The 18,522-nt window shown below is 39.4% G+C and overlaps 2 protein-coding genes across 2 annotated transcripts in view; one reads left to right on the forward strand and one right to left on the reverse strand.

The window, feature by feature from the left end:
• The window catches only part of GIGYF2 (GRB10 interacting GYF protein 2), a 74,272-nt gene that overhangs the window by 21,287 nt on the left and 34,463 nt on the right, over positions 1 to 18,522 (forward strand). The window contains exons 5-7 of the mRNA XM_084211913.1: positions 671 to 779; positions 7,395 to 7,506; positions 8,052 to 8,092. Coding sequence (XP_084068039.1) covers positions 671 to 779; positions 7,395 to 7,506; positions 8,052 to 8,092 — 262 coding nt within the window. The remainder of the gene's footprint in view (positions 1 to 670; positions 780 to 7,394; positions 7,507 to 8,051; positions 8,093 to 18,522) is intronic.
• Positions 13,775 to 15,717, reverse strand: KCNJ13 (potassium inwardly rectifying channel subfamily J member 13; the record flags this gene model as incomplete). The annotated part of the gene is made up of 2 exons (XM_084211912.1): positions 13,775 to 14,397; positions 15,240 to 15,717. The coding sequence occupies 2 exons, from the start codon at positions 15,715 to 15,717 to the stop codon at positions 13,775 to 13,777; spliced, it is 1,101 nt and encodes a 366-aa protein (XP_084068038.1).

Below are 18,522 nucleotides of genomic sequence, written 5' to 3' on the forward strand. Positions count from 1 at the left end.
AAATAGCTTTTTCTTTTAGCAATTGTTTTATATTAAGCTAAAGTTGAATTTTACTGGTGTTTATTTTCTTATGAAAATGACTATCACTTAAGTTTCAGAAGCCCTAGGTACACTTAGTTTTTCTTAAAATATGTTAGTCTTGCGATATTTGGAGAATAAAAAGGCTTATTTCTGCAAAGGATATTGGTAAATATAATTTTACTCAAGTTCTCTTGGTCTTTACATGTTCCTGCTTTGCTTAAGTAAGTTTAGAACTGGTATTAATTATTGGTGTCAGGTACAGGCAGATGCCAGTCTCTTTTTGTAGCAGAATGTGTGTTTAACACTGCTGATGTTCTAATGGCTTCTGTGCTGGCATCACCTGAAGAAGGAATAGCTGTTCAAATGCTTGCTTCAGAGCATAGAAATCTCAGCTACGTAACTTGGAAATGGTAATATTGACCAATATCCTTTTATAGACTGCTTCAGCTGCTCACATGTGCGTGGAATCCTTTTCCTTTCTAGTATTAATTGTAGAGAATTTGTAATGAAAACAAAGCCAAATTAAAGATAATGGTAAATGTTTGTTTTTTTCCTTTTGTTTTGTTTGGTTTTTATTGTTTGTGTATTTGTGGTTTCTTTGCAAAAGTTTTTCCAGTCAAATCTGACCATGACTCTTTCTTCTTGGCAGAGAAATTTCTCGATGTCTGTAAACAGTGCTGCTGTCCTGCGGTTGACGGGACGTGGAGGAGGAACGGTGGTAGGGGCTCCTCGAGGTCGAAGTTCCTCTAGAGGTCGAGGTGAGCTGCCCGTGGGATGTGCTGCAGTGGATCCAGGTGATCCAGGTCAAAGCTGCTCAGAGATACTAAGTGGAGCTTGGCTACAGCCATGTGTTCTCATGCCCAGTTTCTTTTTGCTTAAAACTTTGAAACCTTTCCAACAAGGTGATGCTGGAGAATGAATGTTGTGTTTAGTGATGATTCTGCACATCTTAGTGCACAACTGATATCTCTGTTCTATGCCTTTGCCAGGTTGATGGGTGGGAAACCAGAAGGGAAAGGTAGTTTTGGGGTGGAATATGAAATTCTTTGGTTCAGAATTGTTAGAAATAACTTTATTAAAAGCATAAAACAAATTTATAGGGAGAGGGTAGGAAAAATATGTGAAGGTATGTAAAACATGGTTGTAGTAGGTTGGGTTCAGTATTCTGAAAAGCCATCTTCATTTGTTAACATCCTGAGTGTAAACAGTTAATGGAAAGATGTAATTGAATTTGGGAGACATTTGAGTCTTTCCTGTTTGGGTGCATCACTGTAGTTGTCTCATCCAGGATCACCTGAAACATTTGCAAATGAATGGAAAAAATGTCCTGAAGCCATATTGCTAAAGTCTAACCAAATTGTTAAACCCAGAGTTTATTTTAGCAATTCCTTTTCAGTGTGTGCACTTCTGTGAACTCTTTTTGGGCTACATATATAAATAGGATGGGTAGCATGTAGAATACTAGGAAGCTAGTAACTTGGAAATACTGAGTAAATAATCTTGTAGCCTCTCTCTTTGCAGGTGCTTAGGTGAGATTTCTCTTAGAGCCCTTTTTAATTTAATTTTACATGGCCTTAACGGGTGGTATTTTCAATAAGATCTTCAGAAAGTACTTCATATATAATTAGATGCTTGACCAGAATTTTGCTTTGACTTAATGTGTTCTCTCATTTCTGTTCTCATTCCTTAATCCTGCTTTCTTTTTAGTTTACATCTCTAAGATATTTGTAGATTGTTTTCTGTCTTCTTGTGGTTGTTTCCAGCTAAGATATGAATTTAAAGCTTTATGAGACTATCACTAGATTTTCCTGTTGCTTCCCCTTCATTTGCCATTGTAGTTGGACAAATGCTCAGGGTTTCATTAAAAAAAAAGTGTGCATATATATATATATATGGATGTGTGTATTAATTTGGGAGTTGTTGCTTCTCTGTTTTATTTTAGTGCGTGTGTTTCTATCACCTGTGTTTCACTTTTGCTAGGAATACATATTGGCTGTTCTTTTTAGATGCAACAAGACATAATTCTGCAAATTAAATTATTGCTGCTTAAAATTTGATGATTTGAGATCAACACCCGCTGTTGTGCTCTCTAGTTTCAATATCAAGATACTGTGACCATTTGTAATTTCGCAAACCCTTTATTTTGCTTGCTTTTGTCAAATTTTTATGTTTTCTTGTTGCACTATTAACAATGTCATCCTTATGCAGTGAGCAGTGGGTTTTTTTTAATGGCCCCCACTAGTTTCAGTGAGGTTGTAAGGCTAAATGTAGCAGAATATGGCTTCTAATCCAGTAATTCTATTATTGAATCCACTCATATGCATGACTGTTTTGTTTGGCAGTAAAGTTTGATTCCTTACATAAGTGTATGCAGTATTAAGAGTGTTTGAAAGCTGCTGCATGTATTCCTGGTTTCCCATAGTTCATTTTTAAGATTTGTTACGACATACTAGCAAGAACTTTGTTGCAAAATTAATCATTTTCACTTTCTTTTTTGTTTATCCTAGTTTGATCTTTTAAGGTGTTGGAATTGTTTATATGGTGTGTTTGTTAGGCTGCTCTGACTAAGCTGTAAAGGACATATTTCTGCAGTAAATTTCTTCAGCTTTCTGAGCTTTCCTTCTTTCATTGATCCTGGTTGCTGCTTGTTCCTTCCACTCTTCCCTTCTTCTTCCCATGAACAATTACTGTTGGGTTCTAGGGATGATGAGTCTTCCCAAAGTTTTTATATTGTAGCAAAGAAATCAAGGCTTCTGCCAGGACAAAATGGTACCATTTTCATAATTATACAGATGATGCTGTTGTAGCCAAGGACTTTTTTTCCCGTAGTTATTTATGAAAATTCAGTATAGGACTATTGATGTTTACAAAAGCGTTGCTTGCAGGTAGCAGGGTTTAAATGCAATTTTGTTTTTTCAGGTTCCAGTGAAAAGGACTTGAAATTTCTTGGGAGTTTGTTCACTAAATGAGCTGCCTCACTTAACAGTTGGAAAACATTCTTATTGCACTGCAAAATTGCCTGGGTTCAAAAGGTTTTCTGGTGTTTTCCATGAACTTTACACAGTTGTATGTAGCAAAGCTGCTGCCGAGTCAGTGTGGGCTTCAGCTTTACCAAAATGAGATTTGTGTCTTGAAGGGACTTGCACCACAGCAGCTTTATAGAGGAATTTGCATGTGTGATTAGATTTGTTAATGAAGTTCCCTGACTGAGGCACAAATCACAGAATGTGTTCCAGCATTTGAGAGCACGAGAAGCAATCTGTGCTGGATTGGCAAGGAAAAGAAATGCTGGTAAAGGAGTGTTCTGGGTAGAACTCTAAATGGGATTCACTTACCAGTATTTAAAACTGCAGGATAACACTCTGTAAATATTCTCTGGGTGGTCACCCCAACTTTTACTGAAAATGCTTATGTTGTGATGATGAGAATTTGGTTACTATGTGGAAGTTGCTTTGATTTTTGGTTTGTTGGTTTATTTTTTTTTAAATGAAGTTGTCGTCTCTGAAGAAACCAAGTACTTGCACGTGACTCTTTTCTAATTGACTTGTTTTCCTGGTAGCTCCCTGTGGTGTGCAGTTAAGCCCTGTGCTTTGTGCTGGCAGGACTGGAATGTCAACATTCATGAATAAGAGCCTTGGATGAGGAGAGATTTAAATAGTCCCTGGAATGGGCTGTAAGCTTACAGACACTTTTGTTTTGTAGCTGTTCTCCCTTTTGGTTAAGGCTGTTATGAAGGGTCCTTTGCTTCCTATTAGAGCTCTTTCCCCACCCACCCTCTGTGCCCTTTGCAATCTGTTTTTGCTGCTGTTGGAAAGTGTGTCGATGGTGTGAAAGTGTAATGTTTGCATATCTAAACAGCAGTAGTTGAACTACAGTTATTCTGTTTTTCCCAAACAGTCTTATGACTGTGATTGTAGTTCCGAAATTCCAGTTATGCTGTAATTTCAAGAATTTGCTTCTTGTATTCTATAAGGCTAAAGTTTTTTGTAATGATAATTATAGCAACAGTTTGTGCTGCTTACTACACTCCTGCTTGTGTCTTATATTTTTACTTAAATTCAAACTTGTCTGTTTTTCAGGTTAGAGACTTAGCTGTTATGATTGCAATGTCCAGTGGATTGATGTCCTCATCCTGAGGTTTTTGGGAAATTACTGAAATGCAAATGATACATTTGCTCCACTCTGTTATTAAATGGAAGGGTTTATTGGCATTTATTGACTTTGCATTCAGTACTTTGTGCAACATATGCCCTTAATCTGCTGTTTGTGTGCCAGGCAGAAGTGGCATTCTGTTTAAAATAAGCCAAGGAGTGCAGAAGCAGAAGGTCAGGTGGTGTGCTTACATGTGCAGTTTTATCCTCTCTGCAGGCATTTCTCATGCATTCTGTAACCAGCATTAGCTGTGCCCTAGTGTGCACTTTCAGGTCAGACTCACCCACATGGTACTTGCTAAATGACTGACTTTGCACACCACAATTTCCCTTGACTGGCTGCTTCTCTTCTGTAGCTTGGTAGGATCTGTTTGATGCTCCCCACACTGTGGTCTGCTTGGTGTCTGCTGGGGCTGCACATGTGCTTCTGCTTGCCACTGTTGGATGGGCCCATGTTGTTTCCACACATAGATGGGGTGGCAGCACAGCCAGGGCAAATGTGCTTCTGTAGCCCTGTCCAGTATTATGTGGTATCACTGCAGCTGGCAGCTGAATACGGTGACCCCACAGGCAATCTTAACCTTAATGTCTAAGATAATAGTTTGGACATTTTGTGAGGTTATCTTTTAATTCAGATCATTTTGGTAGCTGAGGGGGTGGTGAGTGGGGCGAGGTTTCTCAGGCTGTGATTTCCCATACTTTTAAATGGCCATCAGCCATGCTGCTGGAAAACAACTGATTCTTGCTCTTGTACAGGACACTTGCTTTATTTGCTGGTGAAGCGTCCTGTATCTCCCAGGCTCTGGCTCTGGTGGTGTGTGGCTGCTCCCAGTATGCAGCATGCACTCACCCTTGCAAGAGGAGCACTGCAGTGCTGCTGCTGCTGCTCACTGTACAAGCCTGCTTTGTTTTTGTTGGAAAAGTGTATGTAATTTCCCACCTCTGCTACCTTAGAGACAGGAGATGAGTCAGTGCCTTTGTTCTGTTTTGACTCTATGAACTTCTTTTGCTTTATTATCTCTTGTGAGAGGAAGGAAGACAGCTTTCCTGTAGTGAAGAAATTAGGCATAGATTGCTATTGGGTGAGCTGCTGAAACTTTCCTGGGTTTTATTTATGAAGAATAAAAACTTAAGAGTCCTTTTGTGGGATTTTAGGGGACCCATAATGTTTTAACTGCATAAACATCATGCTGTTTTTGATATTGCATCACCTCTTCCTGTTTCTTGCCTTGGCAACTTGTTTTATGTGTGTGACTACAGTCAACTTTGTTGTATCAGACTTGCTCTAGTCAAGGTGTTTCTAATAACTCTCCTAGGTCTGGTGCTAATTTCTCCTCTCTTACTTTGACTGCTCAGTCAGCTCCTCTGCCTGTTCCTGTGTAAAAACAGCTATGCTGGATATGGCATGGGCTTGCCCAACTCCAAGGTGGCTATAGTCTAGCAGCAGCTAAAAGAAGGCATCTTGGCAAGAGAATAAGGACTGAGAAAAACACAAAGGTGAAGAGGCTCAGCTGCCAGATGTTTGCAGCTCAGCGTAATTCCTGAACTTGAAGATATGGCCTACATGAATGAATTTTGTTTATCTTTCTTGAGTTTGTCCAGTCTTCATCTGAACTTAGGCATCCTCAAAACTGTGGTAAGGAAGGTTACATCTCTGATTCTGGGAGATCTGTCACTGATAAACTTTGCTGGCAATAGAACAGGATAGTTTGTCTAAAGGGAATGTTAAAATTGTTCCTTATATACCCTACAACCTGTTCTGCCTGATACAAAAGCAGTAGTGTATTTAAAGACCCCATCTAGATTATACATTGATCACTTGTTTTTCTCTGCCTGAAAAGCAACTTTCTGTCCTTTTCACCTACCACCCCTTCTAAGAGATTTGGTATAGAATAGTAGAGAAACAGTTGCAACTGTCCTGATTATTTCTAGTTTCTCTGGTCATAAGATACTGAAACATGGTATGATTCCTTGATATATCCAGGTGTCTTTAGATTTTAAATGCAGAGGCTTTTTATTGCTACTTTCTCCAGAAGACTGCAAGAACTGCAGTCCATTCTGAAGGTGTTTGTTCCCTGTTTCATTTGGGCATTCTGTCTTACTTCTGCAGATCCCTGTCCAGGTTTGCACCTTGTAGTTTGAGATGGTTTTTTCCTTAAGCCAGGAAGAGAGAAATATGAAAAGATAGATGTTTGAGGTACTTAGCCAGTCAAGAATTCTTGTTACCAGGCGTTTTTTAGGTTTTAAACTTGACTGTAGAGTCTACATGTGTATGTAGGCAAGGCATTATCCTGACAATGAGCTGATAGATGTTCCACTTGTTCATCTTCTTTCCATGAGATCTTGAAATGGTAAATTAGTTGGTTAGAAACCTGCCATTTCTTCTGCTGGAGCACTGTGTGAAGCTGTGTTTGTCTGTTGTACGTCTGGAAACTTCACCCATCCTTAATCTAACCAGTGCTGGAAGTTGTTTTGATGGGCTGGAGATGTATGTAGGTGTTATTTTCCTGTTGTGTAGGACTTGTTTTCTTTCACCCAAACACCCCATGCCTTTTCAAGCCCTGAAGATGTGCTTTGAGATGCTTTGCTTGAGGATATGTCTGTAACTTTTTGGCTTGAGGCTTGGTACTTGGTAGCTGCTATAGAGAACCATTTACTCAAAAGGTCAGTAGGATAATTTTAAAGCTACAGCTAATGTGCTTCATTCTGACCTGCCTATAGCCATCCTGTGATCCTTCTTTTCTTCCCACTGATCCTGGGGGAGATTTGTGCTGGCAGTCACTAGAACTTAACAGCTTCCTTCTCCTTTATGACCCTTGACAGCAATAATTAGGAGTACATCCACAGTGCTGTTATACTGGAGTTTGCTGTTAAAAATAATCTGATTTTTTGTGTGTAAAGCACACGTGTGCAATGTGGATGTTGTGTGAACAATGCATACTTACTTGGTAATTTCTCTTGGGTAAGTATTTGTGTTTTTCTGCATTGTATTTATTTTAGAATTGTTTGCCTGTTCTGTGTGGTCTTGCACTTCTTGATAAGAATTTTTGGATAAGACTCACTCTTCAGTCATTTTTCCTTTTTCTTTTTGTCCCAGATAATTTCACTGGGGCTTAACACCGCAAGATTAGTTCTCAGAGACACCAGGAAAGGGAAACCTACCTGATTCTTTCAACTTCTATTATTATTTATTACAAACACTTGTGTTTTTTGTCTTTTCAGGCAGAGGCCGAGGAGAAAGCGGTTTCTACCAAAGAAGTTTTGATGAAGTGGAGGGTGGATTTGGGCGAGGAGGGGGCAGGGAAATGCACAGATCACAGAGTTGGGAGGAAAGGTAACAGAACTCCAGCCCTTAAAGTTTTTTACACACATCTGTTCAGCTTCCATTTGTGCCTTTTGACTTCATAAAAACACTTTAGGAAAGGTAATTAGTTATATCTGTGAGTGAAGTGTCTGAATTTCAAAGATGGAGTCAAACACAGTCATGTTTCTTGAGACTCTGGAGAAAGTAAAAACATTTCTTGCAAAGATTTTTTTCTGCTGAGTTCCTGGGAAGAAGGAGCTAACTACTTTAAGAGAACATAAATTACGACAGTTGCAATTGAAGTGCTGGTGCTAAGGATTTGCTTCAGTTTTAGTCTGGACATTGTTCACAGTTCTTAGGGGCACATTTGAAAACTCCCAGTTCCCAAGGGCCGTGTGTGTATTGGTGTTCGTGAGAATTTCAGTTGTCACTTGGACCTCTAAAGGTAGTGTCCATCAAGCTCCGATTTTTAAAAAGTTCCCACCAAGTAAAGAAAACCAGAAAAACCTATACCTAAAATGAGTTTTTGGAGTAGTTCCAAAACCTTATTTGAAACTTCTATTCTGCCTTTCTAGGGGAGACAGACGCTTTGAAAAACCAGGGCGAAAAGATCCAGGTATGGTTTTGTTACTGTGTGGGCAGAACATGGGAGGGAGGAGCAGGGTGTGTTTGGGGGAAGGGATTTGTACATGTATCAGCCTTTCTTACTGCTCCAAGTATATTGTTGATGCAAGATTCATGATACTGTGCCAGGTTGCTAAGTGTGTTCTCAAAGTGTTGTTTCTCTTGCTTTGTGTTGTTCTCACTATTGGACATTGAAGTGTGGTAGATGATAAGCATGTGGAGTAAGTAGGTTCTGTTTATTTAATAAGTTATGATGTTTACAACTGGAACTAAGTTCCTGTACCTCTGTGAAAGAAGCCTTTGCTGATGAACAGGCATGCTGTGGTAATACGCCTTTTTTCAGAGCAGCTTTAAACATTCCTGGTGTGGGCTGTTTTGGTACCCAGGATTTCTTGACCATTTGAACTTTAATTTTTTTGAATGCTTGCTAGTGTGAGAGAGATCCCAGCAGTGTCCTGAGGTTCCCGTGCTGATAGATTTACTGTTGATCAAATTAGTTAAGTCATCATCTGAACCTTCCGTTCAGTCTGGTTATCTGCTCTTCTGTCTCTTGTTCCTCCCCTGTTCTGTTTCTGAAATGCTTCACACTGGCTACGTTCTGGCAGAATGCTGGGTCCTTAATTGTGGCCCAGTACATCTGAACATCCAGCTGAACTTGAGTTGGAATGGATTTGTCATCTTGGAGATGAAGCACAGACATTCTAGGGATGGCGGGAACATCAGGGCAGCTCTCGCTATCTGGTATCTGCAGTGAATTTTGCTGTATGGGCTCATGTGTTGCTTGTTCTCTGGTGTGCCTGTTCTTTCTTCATGGCATGTTTCCATGTGCATGGAGCACAGCTGTGCCTCCTGAGAGGTTTTGTACTAGCAAGAGCTTACTGACAATGTCTTCTCTATTTAGGACCCAAGGAATCTTTGGCTTTGCTAAATGAGTCTTGGCTACATACCCTCCTTGGTAATATGCTGAGAAAGCATAGATTAGAAGAGATAATTACAGGTTGAATTAAAGACAAACCCAAAGAGATCCAATTGTAATTAGAAATTGACAGGAATGTATTTTAATCCCTGCGTAGCTGTTGGTATTTTTGTTGTTGGAGTCGCATAAATTGTCATATTTATCATTTTCTGGATTACCGTGGTGACACCTGCCATAGGGGTTTGCTTTCAAAGCCCTTCCAGTCCTCTCTCCATGTAGGAATTGTTCACAGCTTCTAAAGAGTGCTTTTTTTTTTCTGCTTGTTAACTTGAATGTCAACACAAAATTAAGATGTGTATGTTTTCCACATTGTCTCCTTTAAAAAGAGGATACTTCTAGAAAGTAAATTTGATATTGGTCAGAGTTTTAAATGTCAGTAGTGAAACTCTGGACTTTACATGTATATATTCAGATTTTTTTTAGGAAAAAGTGAAAATGGAAAGTAAGTACTACTGAGATTTCAGGACTGCATTTTTTACCATAGAAAAATGGACGTCAAAGTAATATCTACCATAGTTGATTTAGTTTTATTTATTTAGCAGCTTCTTATTGTTGTGATTAGAAATAAAACAATTCCAGTTCCAGGATATAGAATGTATCATGTTTCTGATAAAGAAGGATAAAAATACTGCATATTGATATAGGATCAGATGTATTTCTCAGTTGAAATTGAGGAGAATTTACAGTGTGCAAGATGTCCTTACAGAAGTTGATGTCTGCCAGAGGTTAATCTGCAGCTAGTGTCGAGCATTTTGTGTTTGTAGCAACTGCTAGTGATGAGGGCTCTGTTGAATGTGTCTTCCAAGAACTGTTCCCCAGGGAGGATGGTGTCCCTGGTGCAAATTGTTGGAAGCTCATTGTGAGAGATGATGTGCTCATTCTCAAATTATGAAACTTTTTGAGTACCTAATTGCTCTTCTTTAGTGTCTTGTATTTCACTGCTAGTCAGTATAAGACGCAAAAGACCTTCAATCTTTCTGAAGTTTTATTATAAAAATACTGTTTTAACAACAGTATTGCTGTTAGAGGTTAATGTTGCAGTAAATGGGAAGACTATTTCTCTCCCCTTTACTTCCAAAGAGAGATAAGGTGGAGAGCTCAGAAATATTGACAGAGAGTGTTGGTCTGTTCTGACTCAAGCCTTGGTTAATTATAAGTAGTTATTGTTATCTAATGTCTTTCCAATGACAAAATATTTTGAGTGTGGGAGAGGGTACAGATGTGCCAAAAGAAGTTCCAGGTTAATAGCAAGCCCTAGTATCCACACAAAGCTGTGGGAGCAGAAAGGAAAGGAATTGACATACAGGTTATAATTCAGGCTCACATGCTTTAGCAGATGCCTGTACTGGTTTCTGTTACCTTGGTTAAACTCCTCAGTTGAGATTTTATTCTGTAATTTTACTGTGTTTCAGTTTTTCTTTGCTGTTTCATGGAGCCTTGGATTCAGATTACATAATTTACTGAGTTGCCAACTTTTTCATGTGCTTTGTTCTGGAAGATCCCATTAGAGAATTATTAAGAAATCAAATATTAAATCACTTCTGGGTATTTGTAATGGAGGACAATGCAAGATCCCTCAATTAAAAATTGAGAGATTAAAAAAGTAATAGAAATTTAACAAATACTTATTTCTCAAATATGATCAGTGTGCTGTTCTTAAAAATTAATGTTTGCTTTTTCAGCGCTCACAGCAGTTTGTGAGGTCACATTTGACTGATTCTCAGCATAAACAGTATCTGTTCCTGGTTTCAGCATGCAGATTGAAGATGCAAAGTATTTGCAAGTTTGTTGCAGATTGTCACAGTTCTGACAGACTTCACTTAGAACCCAGATTGCATTTGGAAGGCTGAGGCCATTAGCAAAGAAAATGAGCAAGTTGCTTTCTTGAGCATGTCTGTCTCTTCACAAAAGCTGCTTAATTTTCTGTGCAGCCTCCTGACTAATACCAGCTTAGTAGCTGAAGGGATTTGATTAGTTACCAGCAGTTACAAACTGGTAGTGAACAATTATGTAGTTTAAACAAATCTGTTAGTAAGTCAGTTGTGGAACCTGGTTGAGTTCTGTTTTATGTGTGGGTTTTGGTTAGGTTCAGAAGACTTGAATATAAAAGGTGTGTTCAAGTGGCTATAAAAAGGCTCTTGAATTTCTTTGAATCATACTTTTCCTCACTCTGCCTGGCTTGTTCTCCTGCCATGTCTTGCTGGCAGGAGCTGCATTAACAGAAGGTTCATCACTGGTTTGCTCTTGCTGTACTAAAAGCATGGAGTGCTATGTTGGTGCATCAGCTATGTTGGTGCATCAGCCCATCAGCAATTTTCCTAGGTTTCTACTCTAATTTGGGCCATGGCATATTTCCAGTACTTTCAGGCATCCGTGATTCACCAGTTCTCTGGAACTGTAAAAGCAGTATTAATGTATTTTCTGCCCTTGTTCTGAAGTAACTACACAGCTCTTTGTCTTATTTGCTTCTGCAGTATCATTCAGTTTTGCATTCTAAAATGTAGTATTTGAAGATTGTATTTAGCATATACTAACAACATGTATTTTCTTTATACTTGCTCTTGTACTCCCTTTTAAACCAAATCTGTAAAAAGAAAATTATTTTTAAACCAGGGCACCTTCAAAGTATTCAGTAATGTAGAAATAAGAAAAACAGCCAACCTTTGATTAGATGTGAATTGAAATGAGAAATAGCTTTGTATACCTTTGGCTCTAAATCTTGAGATTATAGTCCCATGTGATATATGGGAGAAACTTTGCCTCACCCAGAATGGTGTCAAACAGCACTCAATACCTCACACAGAATACTGCCCTATTTCAGCATTTACACAGGAGTCTGTTTTACTGCTCTTGCACTGGTTTTTAATTTGTAGGACTCTTATCAATGTCTTACATTGATAGAGAATGTAGAAAAAATGCAAGAAATAATTAAAAATTATGTTGACACAAGGGTGGAAAAGGATTCTTTAAATTGTGTATGAATCAATAACTAAAAAAACAGTGATGAAGAGGGATGAAGGCAGTGTAACTTGATAATGTGCTGCTCTCCAAGCTCCACAATAGTCACAAATGCTTGTCCACAGAATGAAGTTTGGAAAAGACTTTGGGAGTGTCTGTGATAAATCTAATCTCTCTGAGGTTCGCAATGTGGGAAGGCAGCACTTGAATTATTTTGGAATGAGAGCTCATTTGGAACAAAAATGTGGCCCTCTGCCTCATTACCTGACTGTGTGTGGAATGCTTCTGTGGGGTGACTCCCCGGACCCTAAAAACCAAAGCAGATTTTTGCTGACCCTGTTTGGGTTATGAACACACTTCAGTGAACAGTTTTGTGACTTGAGAAGAATTCAGTTCAAGCTATCTCATCAGATAGCTTGAGACCATTTTTCCTGCTGCTGACCACTTGGGTGAAGTTAAGAGCAAGTATATTTGGTAATGTCTTATGCTGTTGTCAGTGAAAGTTGCTATTTATGCCATCTGGGTTTCTGGGAAAAGTCTTTTACCTTTGAAAGGTAGCTTTATTTTAATTCTACTTGAGTGTTCAGGTATGAATGCCTAATAGGCACTGCTTTTGTTGAGAGCTTGGAAATAGTTATCCATCATTGTGTTTTTCGTTTCGCATCTTAAATTATTTAGGAGCTTCAGAGTGGCGCCTTAATTTCAGTAGATTTTTGAGGCACTTAAATACAGAAGTCTCATGTATAGTTTGTTTTAATTTTTTATTTCAAAATTGATTCAAGTGTGTCTAAATATTTTTTGTGCTGTGTGTACAGGCAAAGATTGATGTTAGAAAGCATAAAATATCAATGGATGCAGTTCTACTTCTCATATATATAGTGCATCCTTCTGGGTCAGATATACTTGAAACAAGCAGCACAAAGGTGAAAGCATGTGGAATGTATGGGCCTTTAAAAAAACCTCTACATTCATTCATTAGAAATAGTCTTTTTTTTTTCCACTGCTAAATTTCCACTGCTTATTCAGTGTTTTCAAATATGAAAAAATTTCCATTGCAGTATTTGTCATATACACCCAGATTTTTTTATGGTGTCTTCTTAGACCTTTCTGAGAGTAAGATGCTCTCTTATTTGGCAGAATGAAGAACTGCACTTAAGAGTTACAATTTTGCTTAATAAGCACAGCCAGAGAGCTGTTCACTGCCATGAGAGGCTGGCAGGACTTTCAGCCATCTGAAAAATGATGTAAGTCTGTATTCCCAAAGAGTTAGAAGAGAGAATAGCAAACCTAGGCTTTTGGATGAGCAGAGTTACTTATACCAAAATTCATGTATTCACTGAATGACCCCATATTGTTTTCTGCTTTTGTTTTGTTGTCCATTTTGTCACAAGCTGGTTAATTATGACTTTGGTCAGCTTTGGGAGTTTTGAAGATCTCTCCTTTTGGGGTCAGTGTGGCTTTAATCATAGTCTGGTGAATTCAGCAGATAGCTCTTCTAATTTCCCAGGAATTAGTACTGTGATTCAGGCACCTGACTTCATGCTGGGTGGTTAATCCAGCCTCTCCTCAGTGGGCACACACATTCTCTTCACTCTGTATATCACGCTGTAGTCAGAAGGATGGGACTACAAGAGATCGCTAGAAGATGGCAGGGCAGGCAGGGAAGTAAGTTTTTAAACAGAACCCGCAAGTTGAATGTAATAATTATTAAAAAAGCATAAAGTTCAAGGTCTGTTTTCTCTACTCTGTGAGGCCAGTCTCAGAGAGCTGGAAGCTGTCGATATGCTGTCCATTGATGCGGATCTCCTTGTCAGTCCTTTTTGGACTCTTTGAGTCAGGTGCACCTGGGAGCTCAGGAATAGTCTTGTCAAAATTCTCCATCTTGGTCTGGTATTCGCCTTTGGCATTGCGGGCTAGCAGGGAGGCAAAGCGGTGGTACACCAGGATCTCTGACGGGAGGTAGGATGTTCTTCTCTGACAGGTTTCTCCTGTGCCCTCCTGCACAGCTGACAGGAAAACAACCAGCTCAAAGTGGGGAGGAGCTTCTCTTTGAAGGAGAGCAGCCAGCGGGCTGGATGCAGTGATGGAGTGGTAGTAGGTCAGAGGGAAAATGAAAAAAGGACACTCGTCTGCAGTGACGCTGTCCAGGTGAAAGTCAATGCTAGTTTGGTGCAGCTGCCCACTCTCTTGTTCTTGGTAAAGTATAGCAGAGATCTGGACGTTGGTCAGGGGGCTGGAGCGAGTGTTGGCCACCTGGAACATGAGGTGAGGCTTCCCCTCGCTGTGTGTGACCACAGCAGAGCGCGAGAAGCGGATGGAGAGTGCTCGGTTCTTTGGCCGTGCAATCTTGGCCACGAAAGCACCTGCAGCATGGGAAAGAGCAAACTCAGTGTGAGCACAGGCCCTGGGCTGGCTCCCTGCAGGTTCCAAGGGAGCAGAAACAGACTGAGGCTGGAAAGGCCATGTTTGGAAACTTAGGTTGGCATCATACTAACCTACTTTTGTTCAAAAAAGTATAGCTTTCCTAAAATACAATTTTTTCCAAATTATGTTCACTTATTAATATTTGGAAGTTGACTGTAGCTGTAAGGAGGCTGTTAGCTTGCCCCAACTTACTTTAATTGGTAATAGGAACTGATCTTGATGTTATACTGTAGAAGCTCTTTCTAAAACACAATAAACTAGCCTGTGTATTTTCAAAGTATTTTGAGTTACTTTAAACATGAAGAATATTTTAAATAACTTTAAATACCTCAAAATAGCTGTGACATTGTAAAAACTTTCATTACTTTCGGTACTGAGGAATACATAAACACTGAGTTAAAGATCAGTGAAGATAGCTAGATGAAAGTATACCTTAAAAATCAAAACAAATTGACTTTAAATATTGTAGTTATATGGTAATAGCTGAGAGAGAGCATGGTATAAGAAATAAATGATTGAGAGCAATATGTTGTGATCCACCACAAGTATTTTCCAATTAATAGTGAAATTCTTCAGTCCAGATATTGATAACACCTAATTTGTCTTTTGTTGATTAAAGGTATTTAAGTTCTAGTACTGCATAGCTGAAATCTTGTCATCCTTGTAGTGACTACCTTAATTGTTCTTTCCTATATCAAAATGAACAGTATTTATTTCTAGCTCTATTCTTAAATCCAGTTGTTACACCTGTTGTGTGTAAAGATGCAGTAGGAAGGATTACCTGTGAGGAATGCTTCTAGCATGAGCCCCAGGACCATCTGGATTGCCAGCAGTGCAATGGCACTGGGACAGTCCCCACTTGGGAACATGGTGCCGTAGCCAATCGTGAGTTGTGTCTCCAGCGAGAAGGAGAAGGCAGCTGTAAAGCTGGTGATGTACTTGACACATATAGTGTGGTTGTCAGGTGGAGCATCATGGTCCAGCTCCAGGTCCCCATTCATCTCAGCCAGCAGATACCAGAGCACTGCAAAGACCAGCCAGTGAAGGACAAAGGAAGCTGAGAAGACGAGCATCATCCATCTCCAGCGCATGTCCATGAGTATCCCCCACACGTCTCGGAGGTATGCCACACTTCTGCCTTGCGCACCGGCCATCTGGAACGTGCTGTGCCCATCCTTGGTCACCAGCCTCAGGTACCTCTGAGTCAGGAGGGGAGCACTGGATTTGGTGTTATTGCTCTCTATTGTGTCTGTCGTCATCTTCTAGAAAGGAGAAGAAAGGAAAAAAAGTGATACGATGCCACGTATTTGTATTTTGCCTAATGGTCACAGCTTCTGACACATCAGCAGGGGTAGAAATACTGCAGCCAACAAAGGAGGGCTTATACATTGCAATCCAGAGAAGATTAAGTCAGGAGCCTGGAGAGGAATTTACCACTGTTTGTGGTAATACTTTGCTAGAAAAGATTAGGTTTAAAAATCTGACTACTTCTCAAATTCTTCCCGCTTAGCTGTTTAAATATAAATTTCATACTTTACCTTCCTAAATTTACATTGGAGTCACATGCTTTAATTCTTTAGGGGTGAGTGGGGTGGGATTAGGCATACTATGTGTGAAAAGAAACTTAATTTTGCTGATTATATCAGATTTTGTAACTTGTTTTGAGCAGAGTATAATAATTTACCACTACTATTATGAATACTATTAACAATAGTATAGTGCTAAGGAAAGAATGTTATGTTATCTCTGTAACATATTTATGCATTTTAGGGGAAGTCTGTACTATAGCTACTAGCCCTTTCTGACTCTTTTTAGCTCAAGAGTTGTCTCCTGTGTGCACCCACCATGTCCAGTTAAACAGAGTATTATTCAGGGCAGAGCTGCTCCTGGGAATCTGAGGCTGTTTATGTAAGGATCAGGCAAAAAGAGGGCAGAAGAGCAATTCAGAAAATACACCGTGACATATTTTCCAGTCTAGTCTGCCTGAGCAGAGCAGTTTTTACTAGTGACCAAGTAAAATAGGATAGCAAGCATATGGGAATTAAGGTAGAATTGTAGATATGGGAAGCAAAATGGGTATCTGTTGGTATTTGGCATATTAGGCTCCTTTGTTTGCTTTTAAACCTCACAGCTTGTGGAATTTGCCAGAGCTGATGAATGTCTTTTGAAAAGACAGTGGTCACTCGAATCCATATGTTTTATAAATACTATATGTTTAAAGTTCACCTGGGGCAGATTAAAATTAAGTACAGGTTTGTGTAAAATAGAGGCTTCATGAGGTGTACAACCTGTTTAAAGAAGGTTGCGAGGAAGCTTGTTTGTAGAACAACAGAGAATTTAAAAATACCTGTAAATTCTGCAAATGATAATTATATATGGTGTATTTAGTCAGTTTTGGTTTCCTGTCGATTTTGACTTCTCTTTGAATGAGGACCGTTTCAGTCTATTACATTTTTTCATAGAGGAATTAGATTTTTCCCTTCCAACAGTGCCATCTTAATTTTCTCTTGAAATGCATTAGAAGTAAGGATCCTGAAATTCAGAATGAATTTATGCTAGGTGAAAATTTGTCTTGTGATCTTTGATCCCATAAACCAGCAGTTTACATGCCTGTTTCCTTAACCTTCAACCAAATTTTAGTAACTACAGAAGATTCTCTTTTGCTTTTACTTATGTTTAATGTCTACTGAGATACAAGGAATGACATCACAGTGACTATTTAGCTAATTTTTTTTCCTCTTTTCTCAAAACCATCCAGCTATTACTTCTATCCATGCTGTAGTCAGAGGGAGATGAAGTAGATGATGACCTGAGTGGTGGAATTTGGTGGTTTTCCCCTTATTTTAATTTTCCAGTTCACATCTCCCAGGAGGAATATTTTGAAATCATTCCCTGTGTCAGAGACTGGAGTGGACTTAGCGAGGTTCTCCTGGTGTATGTACCATACTACTTTTCTTGGGGGATTTTGGTTGTAGTCTATCCAGTTCATAGCATGACCCCCCACCTTCACTGAGTTGGCTCTTCAGTCTGCTGCATAACTCCCTGAATGGCAGTTCTCTCTCTTGCTGTACAGTAACCTGAATGCAAGTGTATGTATTTCAGTCATCCAATGATTAGTGACTTGTGTGTAGAGCATAGTCCTTGTGTTAAGATTTAGATGAGCCCTTCTGGGGGCCTTGAAGGAGCTGGAAAATGGGCATCTCTGGATGGAAAGGATGATGGGGCCCATGCTCAAAATGAGCTCTGAACAGTGCCTTGGTTTTACCAAAGTAAGCAGTACTCACAAGAAACACTCCCATGTTTGAGTAGAGAACACTTTCAGAACAAAATGCCTCTGAGTGAATCATGCATTCAAAACAAACCAGCAAACCAACAAAAAACCCCAAACAACAAAACCAAAAGCCAAAGCTTGTAGTTTTCTGTAAATTCTTGTGGTACTGTGAGGGCAGGATCTGCTTTGTAGACTCTAAGCACTGTGGGTTTACAGAACAAATACCTGTTGTGGAAATTATTCTGATGCTGACTGATGGGTGACAGAAGCCTTTTCTGTGGTGTTACATACCTTAAGAAAAAAGGGAAAACATTCTTAAGATGGTAAATTTTTTTCAGCTGTGCTTCAGATCTTCACATGAGTGCTAAGGCTATGTGTTTGAACACTACAGACTTAGAGCAAATGCTGTCAGCATTGTAGGATCTCAGATTTGTTGATTAGGAGCTTCTTAAGGTGGTGATTAATCACTTAATGTTATCTTCAACTCTGAAAAAAATCAGTCAGGTTCTTTGGGATTTTTTCCATGAAGGAGGGTTGATTCCTGACAGATTTTGAAGAAACTTGAGAAAGGGAACCTACATTAGCCCCCAACAGCACATTTCAGAACAGTCCTATGTCTCTGCTCCTTGAGACTCCCAAGCAGGTGAATTTGCCTTCTGAGTTTAACCAGGTTACGCACTGGTACAGTGATCTTTCTAGTCTAGGACTGTTGAAAATGCTAGTTTTCTATTTCAGTGGCAGGGATAGCATTGGAAATGTGTGAGTTCCAAAACCCCTTTTTTCAAGTGCTTTT

Source organism: Fringilla coelebs, assembly GCF_963513975.1.
Source record: "Fringilla coelebs genome assembly, chromosome: 10".
In the NCBI taxonomy this organism is placed as follows: domain Eukaryota; kingdom Metazoa; phylum Chordata; class Aves; order Passeriformes; family Fringillidae; genus Fringilla; species Fringilla coelebs.